Consider the following 19,306-nt stretch of genomic DNA (forward strand, 5'->3'; position numbering starts at 1 on the left):
CAGGATGTCAAAAGATCAACTACCCGAGTGCCTTCTTTATGGAGAACTACAGACTGGAGTGCGCTTGCAGGGTGGTCAAAAGAAACGCTTCAAGGACACACTCAAAGCATCCATGAAAGACTTCGGATTGGACTACAACTCATGGGAGACACTCTCAAAGAATCGGACAGCCTGGCGTGGATCAATTCACACAGGAGCGGCAGCGCAACATCGTTCGCAGACTGCCAAGACCAAGCGAGCAGCACGCAAGGCCAGTTGCTCCAACCCTCCAGCTCAGGCCTCAGCTCTGCTGTCCTGCCCTCACTGCCCAAGGACTTTCCGGGCTCGGATTGTCCTCATCAGCCACCTCCGAACCCACCCTGCCCCCTCGTAAATGTGTACACAATCACAGTGAAGATGGTAATCTCCTGTCAAAGAGGACGAACGGCATCTATTCAGTGAAAAAAAAATGTGTGAAATGAAGCTTTAAGGGAACTTGATTTTCCCTTGACATAGAGACAGGCTCAGCTGAAGAACTGAAGCTTTGCTAAATGAAAAAAATGTCTTTGTCATTGCCTTGATATTTTTCAGGATTTTTTCCTTTATGATAATGATTTGTTCACAAAAAGACTTTAGACTAAAAAAATATTTTTCACAATCCTGCATCATGAGTTGATATTTCTAAAGCAATGATGATCCCGGTAGTCGAGTGGTTAGCACACCGGCTTCACAGTGCAGAGGTCGCCGGTTCGTGTCCCGGTCCGGCCTCCCTGTGTGGAGTTTGCATGTGGGTCCGGTTTCCTCCCACACTCCAAAAACATTCATGGCAGGCAGGTTGACCGCTCCAAATTGTCTCTAGGTGTGAGTGTGAGAGTGACTGTTGTACGTCTTTGTGCGCCCTGCGATTGGCTGGCAACCAATTCAGGGTGTCCCCAGCCTCGTGCCCAAAGACAGCTGAGATAGGCCCCCGCGACCCTAATGAGGAATAAGTGGAACGGAAAATGGATGGATGGATGAATGAATGGATGGATGGATGGATGATGTGGTCCTCAAGAACCATCATCATCACCGGCATTAAAATACCAAAGCGTATACAGTAAAGTCTCGTTATATCGATATTCAAGGGAGTCCGAAAAAATATCGATATAACCGAGACTATCGATATATCCAACCCTGTTTGCATGTAATTTTCTCCATACGTGCATAGAAATAGTATCGATATAACCGGGACTATTGATATATCCGATATCGATATAACGAGACTTTACTGTATTTTAAAAAAAACATTTAATGTTGCATGCAATTCTAAAAGCATCCAGCTTGAACATGAACACATATTAAAAATTGGTGAGTGGGGGTGAGACCAGGTTTACTACGCAGGTGCAAGTCTGTCTCTTCAATTACCTGTGCCATTGCACATGAGAAGTAAATATTTGTCCCTAACTAAAATGTAAAGACAAGCACTTCTCAAAGATTATATTTAAATTTATTGTACAAGTTAGCTGAACAAAGCTAAACACAGCTCAACAGTAGACAATTTCTTGTGGATGTTTTATTAGCCATCTTAGCCCTTCTTTTCTGCACTATTAATTGAACAGGCCTGGTCACATTGCTGTGTATCGTGCAATGGAACTGCAAAGTGCAACGTGTGGGCGTGAGAGTTGGAGAGAGGAGGAGGAGGGTGGTTGACTAGAGTGGTGCAGGCAATGCCATAAAGCTTTCTTGGGCTCAGGGACATTTATTTATCGTTTTCCCAACAACTCGGAAAGCCAATTGATTTGCTCTGCTGCACTACACGCCATCGAAGCAATGAAAGCATTTTATTAAGACATATATTCCATGCAATCCTTTCGAAGAGTATGGCATGCTGACATGTGCAGTTACTGACACAATACAACTCCCTCAGAAGCTGCAGACATGGTTGTACTGTGTATAGTCAGCAATGTATTGATTAGCAGCTCAATATGGCATAGGGGAGCATTTATAATTTAGTTTCACAATCTACAATTTCCCCATCAACACTTACAAGTGATTCTGAATTGAGATTTGCATGTGAATAGCAATAAATCCTTTTTAGCGGAGTCGTGGCTGCATGTCCATATGACATCGCCATAGTGTTCAATCCCTGATATAAAACGGACCCTGCACCTAAAATTATTGAACAGAATTAAAATTTATTCATGTCATTTGGGCAAATGGCACATAAAGACATACTTTTTCCCTCTCCATTAAAATATGATGTGCATTATGAAAAAAAAAAAAGAAAAGTTTGCTCACATAATGAAAAATGATTGAATTATAATGAACTCATTCGTGTAATCGGAATATATGAATTTCTGTAAGACATCGTCCATTAATTAAGATATTTTTCTTTGTCATATATTTACAATTGCATGCCCCTACATTGATTGTTCTATATTCCGAATGCATATGTATTTATTTACAGATTAATCTATGGCTGGACGGACGAATGTATGTATGCATGGCCAGATGAATGGACGTATAGAAGTCTGAATGGATGTATGAAAGGAATTTTCCATAATAGGAGTGCCAATTGCCTTTGGTTCTATATAATCCCTCTGCTGCACCTTTGTAAAACAAATAACATGCAATTATTTTTTATCTCACTTCATTATTCTTTGGATGTAATTCATAAATTGAAAATTATGGTGAGCCGTTAAAATAAAGCATGGGCAATTTACTCAATGTATGTGCTCCAACCACGGATGTGCAGCACACACTGCAACTGTTGACCATAGACAACATTTAAAATACAGTAGTTTCATCTATGTAGACCCCGACACAGCCTCAGTGTGTTGGAGCACAAAGAATATATATATATATATATATATATATATATATATATATATATATATATATATATATATATATATATATATATCTCATCTCATCTCATTTTCCGTACCGCTTATTCCTCATTAGGGTCGCGGGGGTTGCTGGAGCCTATCTCAGCTGTCTTCGGGCACGAGGCGGGGGACACCCTGAATTGGTTGCCAGCCAATCGCAGGGCACACAAAGACATACGACAGTCACTCTCACACTCACACCTAGGGACAATTTGGAGTGGTCAATCTGCCTGCCATGCATGTTTTTGGAGTGTGGGAGGAAACCGGAGAAAACCCACGCGGGTCCGGGGAGAACATGCAAACTCCACACAGGGAGGCCGGACCGGGACGCGAACCGGCGACCTCTGCACTGTGAAGCCGGTGTGCTAACCACTCGACTACCGGACCGCCCTATATATATATATATCACCTCATCAGCATAACTAAGCCTACGTGGTAACGATCTCAGAAGTGTGTTGTAAGCACCATCCAAATTAAACCTCACACAACAATGGCGATTTAGTGAAGGGTTTTGCTGTTTTAGCTCATTTTACTCCCCTTTCAAACCATCTATTTTCTTTTGCTAAGATTTTAACCTCATTGTCGTCAAATGAGTGGTTGCTAGCTACATATGCACCTAAAAGATCCTGTACGACTGAGAGCTTACAGAGATGTAAAGTAGACACATTTTTATTGGGTTCTGAACTTCTGGGTCTGAAATCTTCATCGAACCAAAATTGGTCCTTATTCTGGGTGTGTTGGAGCTGTTTTAGGAAGATAATGTGATTTATTTTGCAATTGTAGCCCTTTTGAGCTCAGCTCTCAGTAGACCAAAAGCAAATTCAGTTATTGATTAATCTATGCTGAAAAGGAATTTACTCGTCTGAGATACAAACTTTGCACACAAACTTTTTTTGTGAGATGCTGTTTTTGGTGTGACACACATACTTTTCTATCTAGCCTAATTGTGTGACAGAAACGTGGGGATCAACATCAATTGAATTTAAACTCATTTACATTGAAGTGACCTTAAATTTCCACTTTTATGTTACATGTATCTTCTATCTTTATAGATGACATCATTGAGAGACAGATAGAGGAAGGCATTATCACGCCTGAGCTGCGAGAGAAGATCACTTTTGTTCTGTTGAGGAAACATCGACACCAGACAAAGAAGCCAATTCATCGCTCTCTAGCTGACATCGGGAAGTCGAGTTCATCCACCTGTGAGTTTTTGAGTTCCAGCTTTCCTGAAAAAGGAAGCCCCATTGTTCAGGGAATTAAATGCAACAAAAGAAAATCTGTTCATTCCAAAATTAGACAAGCCATAACAAATGAAACATATATGTAGCTTTGTGTTCTTAGTTACCTGAGTTATTATGTGAATAACGTCATATCTTTTGATGATGATGACGATGATGATGATGATGATTAATATTATTATTATGGTATTAGTATTAGTATTAGTATTAGTATTAGTATTAGTATTAGTATTAGTATTAGTATTAGTATTAGTCAGCATCAGCATTAGCTAATGCTGACTAATACTGATGCTGATGCTGATGCTGATGCTGATGCTGATGCTGATGCTGATGCTGATGCTGATCAGCATCGGCATCGGCATCGGAATCGGAATCGGAATCGGAATCGGAATCGGAATCGGAATCGGAATCGGAATCGGCATCGGTATCGGTATCGGTATCAGTATTAGTATTAGTACTAGTATTATTAGTATTATCATTATTATTCACAAATGTTTTTATTTGTGAATGAAGATATCTCCATAGTGTACAGTACGGTATAGCGTGTGATGACTTCCTCGTTATCAATTCTCTACATTGGTACCCAGGGTGCAAGTTGCTTGATGTGCTGTACAGCTGACTTCTTTTTGCTTGTTTGCGTCTCTTGATTGTCAGATCGCCCAATGGGGCCTAGAGCGGCACCTGGCCCGATGTCGGTTGCCAACTATAATCGATCCACAGAGGACATTCGAATCAAGCAGCAGTCTGGCAGCTATGGTCGCCTGCGTGAGTGTCCATTCACTGCAAGTTTTCAAAATATTATACAGTCAACTATAGTTGTATTGAGGTCAATCTGCCACATCCACGTTATAGCTCAGACTTTTCAGCAGTTTATTCATATTGTTTAAGTGCATGACTAGAATGTGCAGAGATGGTCCACTGATTGCTTCACTTGACTTCAAAGGAAATTGAATATTTGCTTCATGTTTGAGGTTGTTGTTGTCACCCAGCAGGACATGCTCAGAGTAGGAGTATGAACGACATTGCAGATACCCCCAGCACTGACCAAGTAAGTCTTCATCACAATTAAACAGCAAGCATACACATTTCCATCACCACAGATGTGTTTTGTATCATAGAAATAAATGGTGGAGCACAAACCACCTGGAATTTGTTTCCAGAAATATTCCAACATTCCAAATCCAAAACCTCTTGACTTTAATGAAAAGAGATAAAAGGAACCGATCAAAAGTGAACATAAAAAATGCAAATGAACAAAGTCTGCTAACTTCTGGGGCACACATAATAGCCGGTTTTCTGTTTTCTGATGTCTTGTGTGATGTGTCACAGGACGAAGACCAAATTTAGTGCAATTTTGTCATCAGATTCCAAATTATATGAATTTAGTGGCATTCGACTATGGGCATTTGACTTTTCCACACATCATCATATACTGTAATTTCTTACAACATCCAAAAATCTCCGCTTTGGACTTCCTTATGCACTCCTACAACTACATTTTACACACCATCCTATCAATAAGTCCATATCAATCAATATGTCCTATCTATGCCAATATGTATTAAACACTTGCATAATCTGACCAATAAGAGTAGGGTAAGAATTTGCCAACATTTACTTAATAGGAGGAAGTTTGGGGCAAAAATATTTCAAAAATTGACCTTACTCTTATGACATCCCACATATGTCTCTCCGGTTGTCTCACACATTCCAAAAACATATGTGGCAGTTTTGAATGATTTCCGAGGTATGCTTTTGGGAATGTATGATTGTTTGTCAATACGCTGAAAAAAATGGGGTGTTGATTTTATTTTACCAGGATGGTTGAATAAAATAAAAAGCATTTGGATCCAGATATATTTTTGAAGTAGTATAATCGAATAATGTAACTTAATTTGCATGACTTCTGTCTGTCATGCATGCCTTGAGTTCCTGATTGATAAATGACCACCAGAGGTACCGGTATCAGCCACCTTATATTGGTACCCTCCCCTGCCTAGAACGAATTACAACACCAGCTGGAAGGGTAATTGCATGTATGTATAATGCAAAATGTAGACTTGTTGACATTGAAAAAATAACATCAAATAAAGTTTGTTGTTAAACACTTCCTCGGTGTAGTGAAATTGTAGCTTTTGATCATTCACAGTGCCTGATGGCAAAATAAATGTTCCCAAATCCTCTATTCAACATCACAATATCACTTTTCTGCAGGCAAGAATATCGCTGTTGCACTCATTTTCGACTTTTGCCGATTTGAATTATTGTTGAGATTACCACCTAACATCTCATGGATGTGTTTGAATGATGCTTCATAGGGGTGGTGAGAGTCAGCTCTGCCTCTCGGTACTATCAATCTCAGAAGGTGGCAGCCAGCAATCGAGGAAGTTTACGCGCACGCACGCACACGCAAACACGCACACACGCACGCACACACACACACACACACACACATACACACACAGATCAGATGCAAGGATGTGAAACTCAGAGATGACACAACAATCCATGTGCATGTGTTTGCAATGATTTAATGTGATGGGGTGAGGGAATGGATGAATGGAATCTTTATGTCATACGTGTGAAAAGAACAACCAAACCGTAGATATCAAACTCGCGGCCCAGGGGGCAGCTCTGGCCCGCCACATTATTTCACATTATTTCATGTGGCCCAAAAAAAGCAATTCAATCATGTGAAGTTCTACAATAATTGCGAAAATCTGTACCAAAATGTCCCATATGTAATGAATGAGCTAAATATTGTAAGCATTTTCTTGTGACCAAAACCCTCATTACACTAACTTCAATAATCGTTGAATGAGCCTTTTTTTTGGTTCTTTCTGTTTTCGTACAACGGCCCTCCAAGGGAAACCACAATGTGGCCTGTAACAAAAACTAGTTTGACCATGCAAAATTGAACAGACTGAGTTTGATAAAAAAAAAAGAATTGTAAATAAAATGTAAATCAATTTAACGTATTACTTCATGATAACTATATATGTTTTTACAGTATTGTATAATAAAAAGAATATTAATGATAGTATTAATAATAATAATAATAATAATAATAATAATAATAATAATAATAATAATAATAATAATAATAATAATAATTCTATGAATTTAGGGGCATTGGACTAGTCATTGCAAGTGTCAATGCAAATTCTAATCCCAAATTGTACATTTACAACACTAACGCAACAATTCAAATGTGGCCATGGGTAGTCTGATTATATTTACAGACCTATAGTTGATCACATGTGACACAAGTGGAACAAGGATAGTTTGCTGCATTTCCCGTGTCAATATTGAGCTTGTAAAAAATGGATTATATTGTCCTCGTGATTGGCCCGCACATGGCACGAGAAATTCAGGCTGTGGGGTTATTGGTAAAGCTCTCATGTTATTGAGCGTTATTGTTCTGCCAAAACCTTTGTCCCACCTCGCCATCAGAATCTATAGGTCAAAGTGCTTCTGAAATACCTGTACAGCTGTACAGCTGTGCACCAACCTGCATTATTTAGCCAGTTCTTGATACTCAAGACCAAAATGAAGAAGTAAATCAGACAAATAAATCAATATGCCCGACAGCCAGTGCTCCAATAGAAGAACAAATACTTTTCAAAGACTTGTGAGTCAAATCTAACATACATGTAGGGGGGTTTCTGGACCACAATGAAGTGTAATTAGTCTCATGAAAATCCATCTTTTATTATCATGACAACTCACTTATGTGATGAAGCAAGCTCACTCAACGTTGCCAACTTATCAACTTTGTGTTACCATATTCAGCAATTTTTCCAACCACTGAAGGTTTTTTTTGGGTGGTCATTTTCTTCTATTTATTTTTGTGAGTGGCCCAAAGGGCTCTGCCTTGTGAGAAGGTTGTTGCCGTAAAAGTCACTGCAACTACATTACCAGTTTTCCTTCATGGGAAAAAAATAAACATACAAAAAATAATTTGTTGTGTTTATCGGGACAGATATGTATTTTTTATTTTCAGGAAGATGGCATTTCCACTTTGCTGTCAAGCTCAACAAATACAGTGGTGTTTGCATGTCAAGCAGACATATGACTGACATATCTCATGCATGTTTCTACGGGTGTGATCTGTCTTTTTGTGCTCTGCTCCCCAACAAAATATCTATTATGAGTCCCAAGGGGGATTAGAATCACCCAAATGTTTGTTTATTTATTTTCTACTAAATTGCTTGTTGATCAAGTTCAAATGTAGAAGCATAAACCACTATACTGCCAGTGTCACACACATATACATGTATATGTTATTTTGTAAAACAATTACCAAATTATTAAACCCCTGTGTCGGTGTCTTAGTGTAGCTTCCCTAAGATATTTTTGTTTTTATGAGAATACATTCCAGATAATAAAATATTCTTGAATACAAAAATCTTGTTGAAGAATGAAAATATGGTAAGAATCGAGATTGAATGAGGTTCAATATGATTTTTATCATGTCTCGTGAGACATTGTCGATTCCTATGTGTTTGCCATTGTTAGCTGAAGAATAAATTCATGAAGAAGATCCCCAGAGATGCTGAGGCCTCCAACGTGCTGGTGGGAGAAGTGGATTTCCTCCACAAACCCTTTGTTGCATTTGTCCGCTTGTCCCAAGCTACAACACTTGGAGGTCTGACTGAGGTGCCTGTACCCACCAGGTGAGATGGCCCTTATTTTTGAATGTCACGTACCAAATCTTTCACCCCGCACATACTTGATATGTGTTTCATCATTGCACAGATTCTTGTTCATTCTCTTGGGACCACAGGGAAAGGCCAAGTCATACAACGAGATAGGTCGAGCCATAGCAACACTCATGGTTGATGATGTAAGTCGTTAGATTTTTTTTTTCTTTTTTTACGTTTCTCGCCGGCAATATGAACTGTATTGCCCTCTATGTTGCAACATCATGCCGTATTGTGTACAAACTGAACGTGATATTAAATCTCAGTGGTGAAAGAAGAAATGCATTTTGATTGCAGTTCATCATCATTTGAAGAATTATTCAAACGATACGGGAAAGACGATGGAATGTTAACTACCTTAAAACTCAATTAAGGGTGTGAGATGCCGATCCCGCTCCAGAAAATGTTAATGCCTTTTTCTAAAACCAAATTTAGGACCATATTACACTATTGTATACAGTAAATTACACCCAGAACAAGTGTTGAACTTACTAGGTTTCATCAAATGGTAGCACAAAAGAGAAGTGCTGAAATTACTTTTAAATACAGTACCTTAAAATATAGTCTACTTTTAAAAAGTATCTTGATATAGATGATTTTATTTTCTTAAAACCATTTGAAAAAATAAAACACAAATTTTGACATTTTATTTCCAGTGTTTTTCCATCTTTCGTGGTGTTGCACTGATGCTCTCAGCAAAAATGTGAATAGATGTCGTTGATATAATGGAAATACTTTAATTGTGAGTGATTTGTATCAAGATACATTTTTTGAAAAGAAAAAAAAAAGTCGCTGTTTGAAGCACATGCACAAACAAAAGTCAGGCCATAGGTGGAGATAGGCTAGTCTCTTATCCCCAACCAGTGAGGTGAAATGAGCTAGCTTCAGTCGCCTTCGGTCAGCTCACTGCTCTTTGCACCCAACCCCGTTGACCTCTCTCACAGGTCTTACGACCACGAGAAGGTGGACTCCGGTGACCTTTTTCGGCCGTGGCTTATTGGACCCCGTGGGTAGATGCCGGGCTCCCTAGGGAGTCCCCAGTGACATGCCTCTGGGCAAGGGAAAGATAGTTCCATTAATAAATTAATTGTATTCATCATGGCCATTTTGATCTGTGCTTTGGCCGGTCCCTCACCTTGAACCTGTTTGCAATGGATGAAACTGCCAGGGACATAAAGTCTCAGACAATTTATCACCTACGATCATTGGGACACACGAAGCCCTCCACAAAGTGATTGTTCATGGACTAAAGGTGTGCATTTTATTTCATAAAACCCTGACTGTGGATGGTATCGCGAACAATGTCCTTGCAGCTACATTCTCTGCTGTGCAAAGTTGAACTTGCTGCTGTAATGAAACCATAATCTGGGTACGTAGCACATATCTTATCACTTGTGTTGTGTAGTTGAGTGTACATTAAGTGACAAATGGATACAAATCTTGCTAAAATATCACATTTATTAGCACCATGTTATCTTATTTAGGTAGAAAATCCATTTGTTTTATAATAATAATAATACATTTAATTTACAAGCGCCTTTCTGAACACTCAAGGACAGTTTACAACAAAGACAACACACAAAACAGTAAAATCATGCATAAAACAATAAATAATAAAACAGCAGAATAAATTAGACCATGAAAGGAAGTTTAAACAGGTGGGTTTTCAGGTGAGATTTGAAAGTAGGAAGGGAGTCAATGTTGCGGATGTTGGGTGGAAGTGAGTTCCAGAGTTTAGGTGCGGAGCGGCTGAAAGCTCTGCACCCCATCGTTGTGAGACGGGCAGAGGCCATGTAGAGGTGGAGGGAGGAAGAGGATCTGAGGGCCCGAGAAGGAACGGAGATTTGAATTAGGTCAGACAGATAGGGGGGGGGCAAGGATGGCTTTAAATGTAAACAGAAGTATCTTGAATTCAATACGGAGTTTAACAGGGAGCCAGTGGAGCTGTTGGAGGACAGGAGTGATGTGGTGAAATGAGGGGGTTTTATGTTTTATGTCACTTCTCCGGGGCTGGGGCAGCACCTTTAGTAGGGAAGCCCAAACTTCCTTCTCCCAAGCCCCTTCTTTCAGGTCTCTCTGGTGGATCGCGAGGCGTTCCCAGGCCAGCTGGTTGACATAGTCTCTCCAGTAGTTGTGTTAAGTTCACCCTGTCTACTTGATATCTATACTTATACGTCAAAACATGTCAGGTATTTGAACACCTGAAAAAAACACTGTTTGTAAGAAAATAATCTGTTGTAAATTAGTCTCTCCAGTGTTGGCCCCGGGGTCTTCTACCAGTGAGACATCCCTGGAAGACCTCGCCAGTGAGTCATCCAGGAGGCATCCTAATCAGACACCCGTGCCACTTCATCTCACGCCTCTCAATTTGGAGAAGAAACGGCTCGATTCTGAGCCTCTCCCGGATGACCGAGCTTCTTACCTTATCTTTAAGAGAGAGCCTGTTCTCCTTCCGAAAAAAATAATAATTTCGGCCGCTTGCATCCGGGACCTCATTCTTTCGGTCAACACCCATGTCTCGTGACCATAGATGAGGTTTGTAAATTGAGAGTATCACCGTTTGGCTCAGCTTCTTCTTTACCACGACAGTCTGATGCACACATCACAGCAGACACACACAGACCTCGATCTCTGCCTCCCTTCTGACCTCATTCGTGAACAAGACTCGAAGATGCTTAAACTCCTCCAGGCAGGCCAAAAACTGATGATTAACTTGCAAACAGATTTGTGTCTTGTATGAGCAATCATTTATATGAAATCATGTTCTTCACCAGCTAAATTTTAGTGTTCAGTCATTATCATTTGTAGTTAGAACGTTCTATGTGGCAGAGACAATTAACTTCAGAGCAGCGATTACACAACATTGATCTCCAGTCCACAAGGATACTGGTACAGAAACAGAACTGACACTCTTATAAAGTAAATATGGAAGGTAAAATTAAATATATATATATATATATATTCAACAGTAGCCAAAATGGAACTGTATAGTGCCACTTAGCAGTTTTTTTGACAACGATACTAGTGCAGCGTGTTCTACCGGAAACAAATTCCTTGTGTGTTCTACATACTTGGCAATAAAGGTGATTCTGATTCTGATTCTGATTCTGATAAAAATCAACCTTTAATCAAGACCTGAATGACTTAGAAGCTGATTTGCATTGGATTTTCAGGGTACTTGCAGTGCTTTTCCATTTTTAACACAAATGAGATATGATCCGTTATCCCTAATTGGAGAAGCCAAGCGTTGTTTTTTTCTTCTCTCTTCTGGCACCAAAATTCAAGTAAATCACTCCCATTTGACATTTTAATCTAGAAATAACAATGCGATTTTGGAAAACAAGCCTATTTAAAATGAAAGACTAGCAAACTACAATAATTCTATTAACATTTGAAATATAAAATCATCGACTTGAGCTTGAATATACTGGTGGATAGGCAACGCATGACAGGAACATCAACTTAAATTTGGGTCATTACCAAAACTGTTAATTTAGGGAGGTTGTCAAATACCCATGTACATTAGGTGATGAGTTTGTTCAGCCAGGTTTTTTTTAATCATAATGATTTAATCTCTTCAACCAAGTAGGGTAAATATTGCCTTAGCCGTGAAACATGTGTCTCAAGAATTGCTCTGTAAATTATTAAACTAACTCCTTGTGGCTGGCTTGTAAAACCATCTGCTGATTTTTTTATGTAAAAAAGCTTCCACAAAGATCAAGTTAAGTTGATTATGCTGGTGGGAGAAAATCAATGCATGTGTCACCGCTCTGGGGAAAATATATCTGTCCGCGGACTGATGATTTAATATGTTAAAGGACACTCTGTGGAAGTCATGTGTGTTCTGTGTTGGGTTTATTTATTTCATTGGGAAAAGACCTGTACTGTGGCCGGCAACAATCTCAATATGATTGAATGGATGATTAAAATGGACATATTTTCTCATCAATCCCGCATCCCCCCACCCCTATATCATTTCCTTTACTGAATGATGCACTTGACTCACAGCCTGAGGACGCATCATTAGCTGGTGACTGGCAGGTGTTCTTGAATGAAATCCAGCTGGGTTTGAAATGTCAATAAGTCTTGCAGAATTTATGTTTAGCAAATCTCCAAAGGACAGCAGAGCATGAAAATGCATCAAATGTGAGATATACTGCATGTACTTATCACCATAGCATGTGCCAAGTGAAATGCTAAAATCACTCTCTATCCTATGGTCATAGCTCTTCAGCGACGTTGCTTACAAAGCCAGAGATCGTGAGGACCTCATTGCGGGCATCGACGAATTTTTGGATGAGGTGATTGTGCTTCCGCCAGGCGAATGGGATCCAAAAATCCGTATCGAGCCACCCAAGAAAGTTCCCTCTGCAGACAAAAGGTCAAGCAGAGTTTGATCTCCTGCTGTGTGTTTCATCCAAACATTTGAATGGATCAACTTATGTATCATCTCTTGACTCTCTTCTTCAGGAAGTCGGTGTTCTCCTTAAATGAATTGGGACAGATGAATGGTGCAGCGGGTGGAGGAGGAAGCCGCGTTGAGGATGAGGAAATGCCAGCACAGCATGAACTGGGAGAGGAGCTTGCCTTCACTGGGCGGTATGTTACCAAATCATTATTTTGAGGGGATGGAAATGTTACTGGTCATGACTCTTATGATGTTGGGGGTTGCCCAATGTGTCATATTTATTCATGATTTGTGTCTCATTCCAATTCCCTCCCAACTAAAAAAACACACACGCACACAAACACACACACATGCATACACATACACACAGGGATCCAAACATGCAATTACTACCTCAGCATGCCAAGATGTTTATTTGATTTTCTGTCAAGCCAGCGTTGCCTCAACATTTGACAGTGTATCAATGATTTCAGATTTGCTTGAGACAACAAAACTAAATATTGGTTTCTGATCCCAAATTCAATCATGAAAACCAAACGGTAAAAAGGGATCGGACAGACAGATCTCTCATTACAAAGATAATATTGGATTGGTTTTGATTGCCAGAGAGTTATTAACTTGATGTTTATGGTTTGGAATGGTGTCGAACTGCCCTCCTCTTCATCGCAACTTTGCTGACAGGACAGTAATTCTTTGGAAACAGGGGCCAGTGTTGGACTTGAACTTTAGGTGTGGCCAATCAGACTATTTACCCCTTCAGTTAATAAATACAAACAACAATCATCAGCATTACCTTTGATAGAAATCCATTTGAAACCAACCAAAACATCAACTTCACCTCATCACCATTCATCCTCATACCTCTTTCATTGTTTACATTACTCTTCCTAAATTATCCACTAACTCATGATTGAGTTGTTTAAGTTGATGTAGAATGAATAATCGCAGACTTGTTTATAGATTGTAATGCATCTGTTATAGCCTTGGTTGTTAATAAATCACTTCGGCTGAGCGCTTAGGCAATGACTAATACTGAACATGCCAGTGGGACTGCTTGCATGCCGTCAATGCAACTTAAATCATTTTGAACAAACAAGCCAGCTGGACGCAGCAAATAAAAATGGTAATGTTTGTTTTTAATCTGCATTCTGCACCACAGAGTTGTGTCATAAAATGACCGCTTATATATTATGGGGGCCCCACGGTGGTTAGCATGTCTGCCTCGCAGTGGAGAGGTTGTGGGCGCGAATCTAGCCCCGGCCTTCCTATGTGGGTTTTGTCAGGGTACTCCTGTTTCCTCCCCCATTGCATGCATGGACCGGTAACATTAAATGCCCTGCGAATGGTTGGCAACCAGTTCAGGGTGTCCTCTGTCTACCGCCCGAATACAGCAAAGATATGACAGAGAGGATCAGCAGTTCAGATAATGGACAGATAGATATTCATTTATTCATTCCTCTTCTGAGCTGCTTTATCCTCACTAGGCTCATGGGGGAAGCTGGAGCCTATCCCAGCAACTTCAGGCAGAAGGCGGGGACACCCTGAACCGGTTGCGGGGCACACAGAAACAAACAACCATACGTGCTGACACTCACACCGAGGGACAATTTGGATTGTTTAATCACTCTGCAATGCAAGTTTTCGGTATGTAGGAGGAAACCCGAGGACCCAAATAAAAAAAAAAACACCAAGCACGGAAAGAATATGCAAACTTCACAGGAAGCTGGAATCACGCCCGGTACCTCTGCACTGTGAAGTGGGCATGCGAACCACTTGACTACCGGGCCGATAGATGAATATACAGTGATACCTCAGTTTACAAAGTTAATTGGTTACCAGAAAATGTGTGCAAGGCGAAAGATTTGTCTTCCAAACATTTATTTCCCATAAGAAACATTAAAAATGAGAATAATCCGTTCCCAGTTCCCCATAAAACATATTTTTTGACTAAATAAGCATTAAAACTACACAAAATATACCTTATTTCATGTATAATGAATGCACTGGTGTATTGTAATTAAAGAAATAAACAGAACTGTATAATTAAGTCGTTTCATTTACCTTTGTCATGGTTGTTGATGTAGTTGCCTCTTGATGCTATCCGAGTGAAGTGCTTTCGCTGCGATAATACGCTCACACACACCATCCATCCTCTGCTACCTGCTTTTCAAGAATCCAAATCAACAGAGGTTTATCAACCTCTTCTCAATCGTAATGACTTTTTAGGCTTAACACTAGCCTGTGGTGGGTTCTTTTTCTGTCCCATAATAGCAAAAGTAGTCCACTCGATAACAAACTATGTCTGTACTCAAATGCGGTGTGGAAAACTAGTCCGCCAGCCACTGTGGTGCTGTTCGACCGTGTGGTTCGGTTTATCTGCCGCAAACTAGTCCGCAATGCCAAGATTATATTATCGCAAATTTAATGTTCGTAAGGCGAAATGTTCGTGAGCAAAAGCGTTCGTAAACTGAGGTATCACTGTATTCAGGGATTTTTTTTTTTTTCAGTTTTTGTCTTGACACAAATACTAGCTGAGTCTCTGCCTGCTCACTCAAGGTGTTAACGTAAATACTTTATTTGTATATTCATGAAATTTAGATGTGGTCTCACTTTGAGGCGAATAAATAAAACTGTATGATGTTATCTTTGCAAAGTTTGACTTTTGATACATGGGCATCTCTTTCAGCCTTGCATCGTGTTTTCACTGTTGTGCACAGACATAAAAAGACAGAAATTGATGGAAGAAAGGATAGCTGCATAATACCTGCAAAAATACCAGCTGCTTGACTAACGGTGTCTGGTTTATCTAATAGCTTCTGTGGTGGATTGTACCTGGACATAAAACGCAAATTGCCTTGGCTACCCAGTGATTTCTACGAGGGTTTCCACATTCAGTCCATCTCAGCTGTACTCTTCATCTATTTGGGCTGCATCACTAATGCCATCACCTTTGGTGGCCTTCTGGGAGATGCAACCGAAAACTACCAGGTAAAAAACATATACAGTATGCTCTCTTATTATGTTTTGCTGTACTTTTTCGCAACTTTCTTTTTTATGACATATTTTGGTTTCCTTGAAGATATGTGTAGCGTACATTCATGACGTGGTTCAAGTTAGCCATTTGTAGTTTTTTATTTATTTTCTAAATGGTGATTTCTCATCATATTGGACAATATTGAGGAAACATTCATTCAACCATTTGCATGATAAAAAAAATAATTTCCAAACATATGTTTCGATTTACATTTGTTCCGAAAGATATTGATTATCTAGAAAGAAATTTAAAATGCAATCAAAATGATTTGAGCCTTAACTCGTTCACTGCCAAACCCAAATAATTTCGGGAATTGAAAAGCATGAAGTGGAGCGCCATTCCCGAATTTGTTCGGGTTTTGTTTTTTTCTTGCAGTGGAGCGGGGAGCGAATCAAGCTCCGGTCAGACCTCTCACAATGTTTTTCCCTCCCACAATGGGGCAGCACTTGCCTTTTGTACATCCGCAGCCACTTCCCTTGCAGATAATTCTAGAACCAAATAGGATTGACATAACATTTTTTGTTCTGATGAAAGAAGAGAGTTGAAGGTTTCTTATGCTGCATTTCAATGTTTCTGTAAAACTCAATATTCTGTGGGTCCTGCAATTTGAGTGAAAATGACAAAAACCCTGGCACTGGAGTGGACCTATTTTTTGCACATCGTCTGGCAGTGAATGAGTTAACTGTACATTTATACACGAGACAAAAAAGTGCAACAAACCAATTGATTGTATCGAGATTTTGATCGGGAGAATCTTGTTACCTCTTCATCCTGCAGTTCCTGTTTACTCTTTCATTTTTGACTCTCATATAACCGCTCACACTTATTCATCGTCCTGCGACAATGTGATCTATAATCTGTCTCTTGTCCTTAACAGGGTGTAATGGAAAGTTTTCTCGGTACAGCTCTGGCCGGCTCTGTGTTCTGTCTACTCGGGGGTCAGCCTCTCATCATTCTGAGCTCAACTGGACCCATCCTCATCTTTGAAAAGCTCCTGTTTGAATTCAGCAAGTGAGCCTTTTTCCCCAACAAATGATACAGAATGAGGGGCTTTAATCACGGGATCGGGACGGTTCAGGGCAGTTCACAATTTCATGGAGCAGACATAAGCAGTCCAATTTTTTTATTTGTACCGTGTTCAGTGAAATACTGAGAATCCAAGACGAGAAATGGGGGCGGTCAACTCTTCAATGAATGAGTACGGCCTTTCGCAAAGAGTGAGATGGAAAGACGTCGGCTCACCTGAGCCACGATTGAGGACAAATGCCAGAAAATAAAAATTGTGGATAATGATTGTGATTTATGAAGTGAATGAGTTGTAAATTGAAAGATAATAAGACAGAAAGGAGGTGAGCCGCTTACAAACATGAACATAAGCAAAGCAGCAAACCAAATCAATAGACGTCAATTTTAAAGAGCATGAGAAGGCAGACATTTAACCGTGGTGATCCACAACGTTGGATTATTTTTATTATTATTGCTTTTTTTTTGCTGTACATGCAGCTCATCATCAAGTTTGAGGCAAGAAACATTTGCCCTGTCCATATTGAAGGAATTTTCTTACAACTGTTGGGATATCTTTTCTTAGGTGATAACAAGGTGAATTTGGCCTGGAGGGGCTTTTGGGCCTTGAGCATTTGATTTGGGGAGCTTGACTGCTTTCATCCCTTCACTCAACACGCTTCTCTGATTTCTGCTTCCTGAAGGAATAACAACATTGATTACATGGAGCTGCGCCTGTGGATAGGCATCCACTCATGCTTGCAGTGTTTCATCCTGGTGGCAACCGATGCCAGTTATATTATCAAGTACATGACACGTTTCACTGAAGAGGGCTTCTCCAGCCTGATTTCCTTCATCTTCATCTCTGACGCCATCAAGAAGATGGTGGGCTCCTTCAAATACTATCCCATCAACACCAACTTCAAGCCGGACTATGTCACCGCTTACAAGTGCGAGTGCTTGGCGCCAGACCTGAGTGAGTTTATCCCTTCTTTCAGGGATGAGTACACTCATCATAAAACTTGTGATATAAACATTAATGTACAGAAGTGTGTGAAGTAACTCATGTGCACTCTCCCAAGACTTGCAACGTTGGTCTTTTCGACATTGATGCCAGTGAGTGACAACCAATGCATTTTGAAATACGTGCGTGTGGATTTTCATTCAGAATTCATCGTTCATCATACATAATTACATTCAGGGTTCATTTTCAAAACAAACACAAACATTCAGGCAAGCCCTAAGGGTGAAAAAGTGGTTTTGATTCGAAAGGTTCATGGCTGACAGGAGTTTTAGTTTGCTACACTGAAGTAGCCAGACCAAATCTATTGCAGCACCTGTAGCACCATTTAGCATGCTCCTTTGACAACAGTATGCAGCGCTATTGAGACAGTTGCATTTGTGGAATCAGGTTGCTTCGTGTTTGCGAGTGGTATAATGGCATTGTGTATCAGAGAACCCCCAGGACTGGTGTCACATAGAATATACTGTATGTAATTTACAAACAACAAACTACAAGTTTTCCCGTATGAAGTGAGCTCCCTGGAGACTATCTTGCGCTTTCCAACCATTTTCTGTTACACCTTCATGGAATCTTCTCAGGATTCTTCCGTGATCTTCCGTTGCTCCATCATCATGTCCAGCATGATGTCGTGCTCAAAACGGCTATCAAACAGGTGCATTTAGAGCACAGGTGTCAAGGTCTGGGGGTGAAATCTGGCCTCCCCCATCATTTGCCTGCGAAAGCAAATTAAACTTGTGAAATTCAATGATGCTTGCTCAAGTGTGAACCAAAATTTTCAATTGTCCCATGTAAACCACAGTAACATTATTCACATTATTCTTGACTGCAGATTTGAAAACTAGTAATTATTTACTTTGTTTTGTGTTCTGTATGTAATATGTGGAGGAGATGCAACATTTTTATGCTTTCCCCAAATTCATAACTACAATGTGGCTCGCAGCAAAAAAATTGAGTTTGACACCCCTGTTGTAGAGGAGAGCTCGGAAAGTGGAAAATGTCATACGGAGCAAGGTTGGATGAGTAGGGAGCTGGCTCCAGTTGGCACGGT

The 19,306-nt window shown here is 40.0% G+C and overlaps 1 protein-coding gene across 7 annotated transcripts in view; it reads left to right on the forward strand.

The window, feature by feature from the left end:
• Positions 1–19,306, forward strand: part of slc4a5a (solute carrier family 4 member 5a) — a 54,098-nt gene that overhangs the window by 20,908 nt on the left and 13,884 nt on the right. For 4 of the 7 annotated variants that reach the window (XM_088994941.1, XM_088994938.1, XM_088994939.1 and 1 more), the window contains 10 exons: positions 3,899–4,051; positions 4,742–4,852; positions 5,080–5,135; positions 8,606–8,763; positions 8,846–8,933; positions 13,017–13,171; positions 13,261–13,389; positions 16,012–16,186; positions 17,110–17,243; positions 17,939–18,210. In XM_088994941.1, coding sequence (XP_088851067.1) covers positions 3,899–4,051; positions 4,742–4,852; positions 5,080–5,135; positions 8,606–8,763; positions 8,846–8,933; positions 13,017–13,171; positions 13,261–13,389; positions 16,012–16,186; positions 17,110–17,243; positions 17,939–18,210 — 1,431 coding nt within the window. Of the gene's footprint in view, positions 1–3,898; positions 4,052–4,741; positions 4,853–5,076; positions 5,136–8,605; positions 8,764–8,845; positions 8,934–13,016; positions 13,172–13,260; positions 13,390–16,011; positions 16,187–17,109; positions 17,244–17,938; positions 18,211–19,306 lie in introns of all 7 variants that reach the window. The other 3 variants (XM_088994940.1, XM_088994936.1, XM_088994937.1) reach the window with 1 other exon arrangement.

The sequence above is a fragment of the Hippocampus bargibanti genome, linkage group LG04, assembly GCF_051943395.1.
Source record: "Hippocampus bargibanti isolate YZ-2025 linkage group LG04, ASM5194339v1, whole genome shotgun sequence".
NCBI classification, from domain to species: domain Eukaryota; kingdom Metazoa; phylum Chordata; class Actinopteri; order Syngnathiformes; family Syngnathidae; genus Hippocampus; species Hippocampus bargibanti.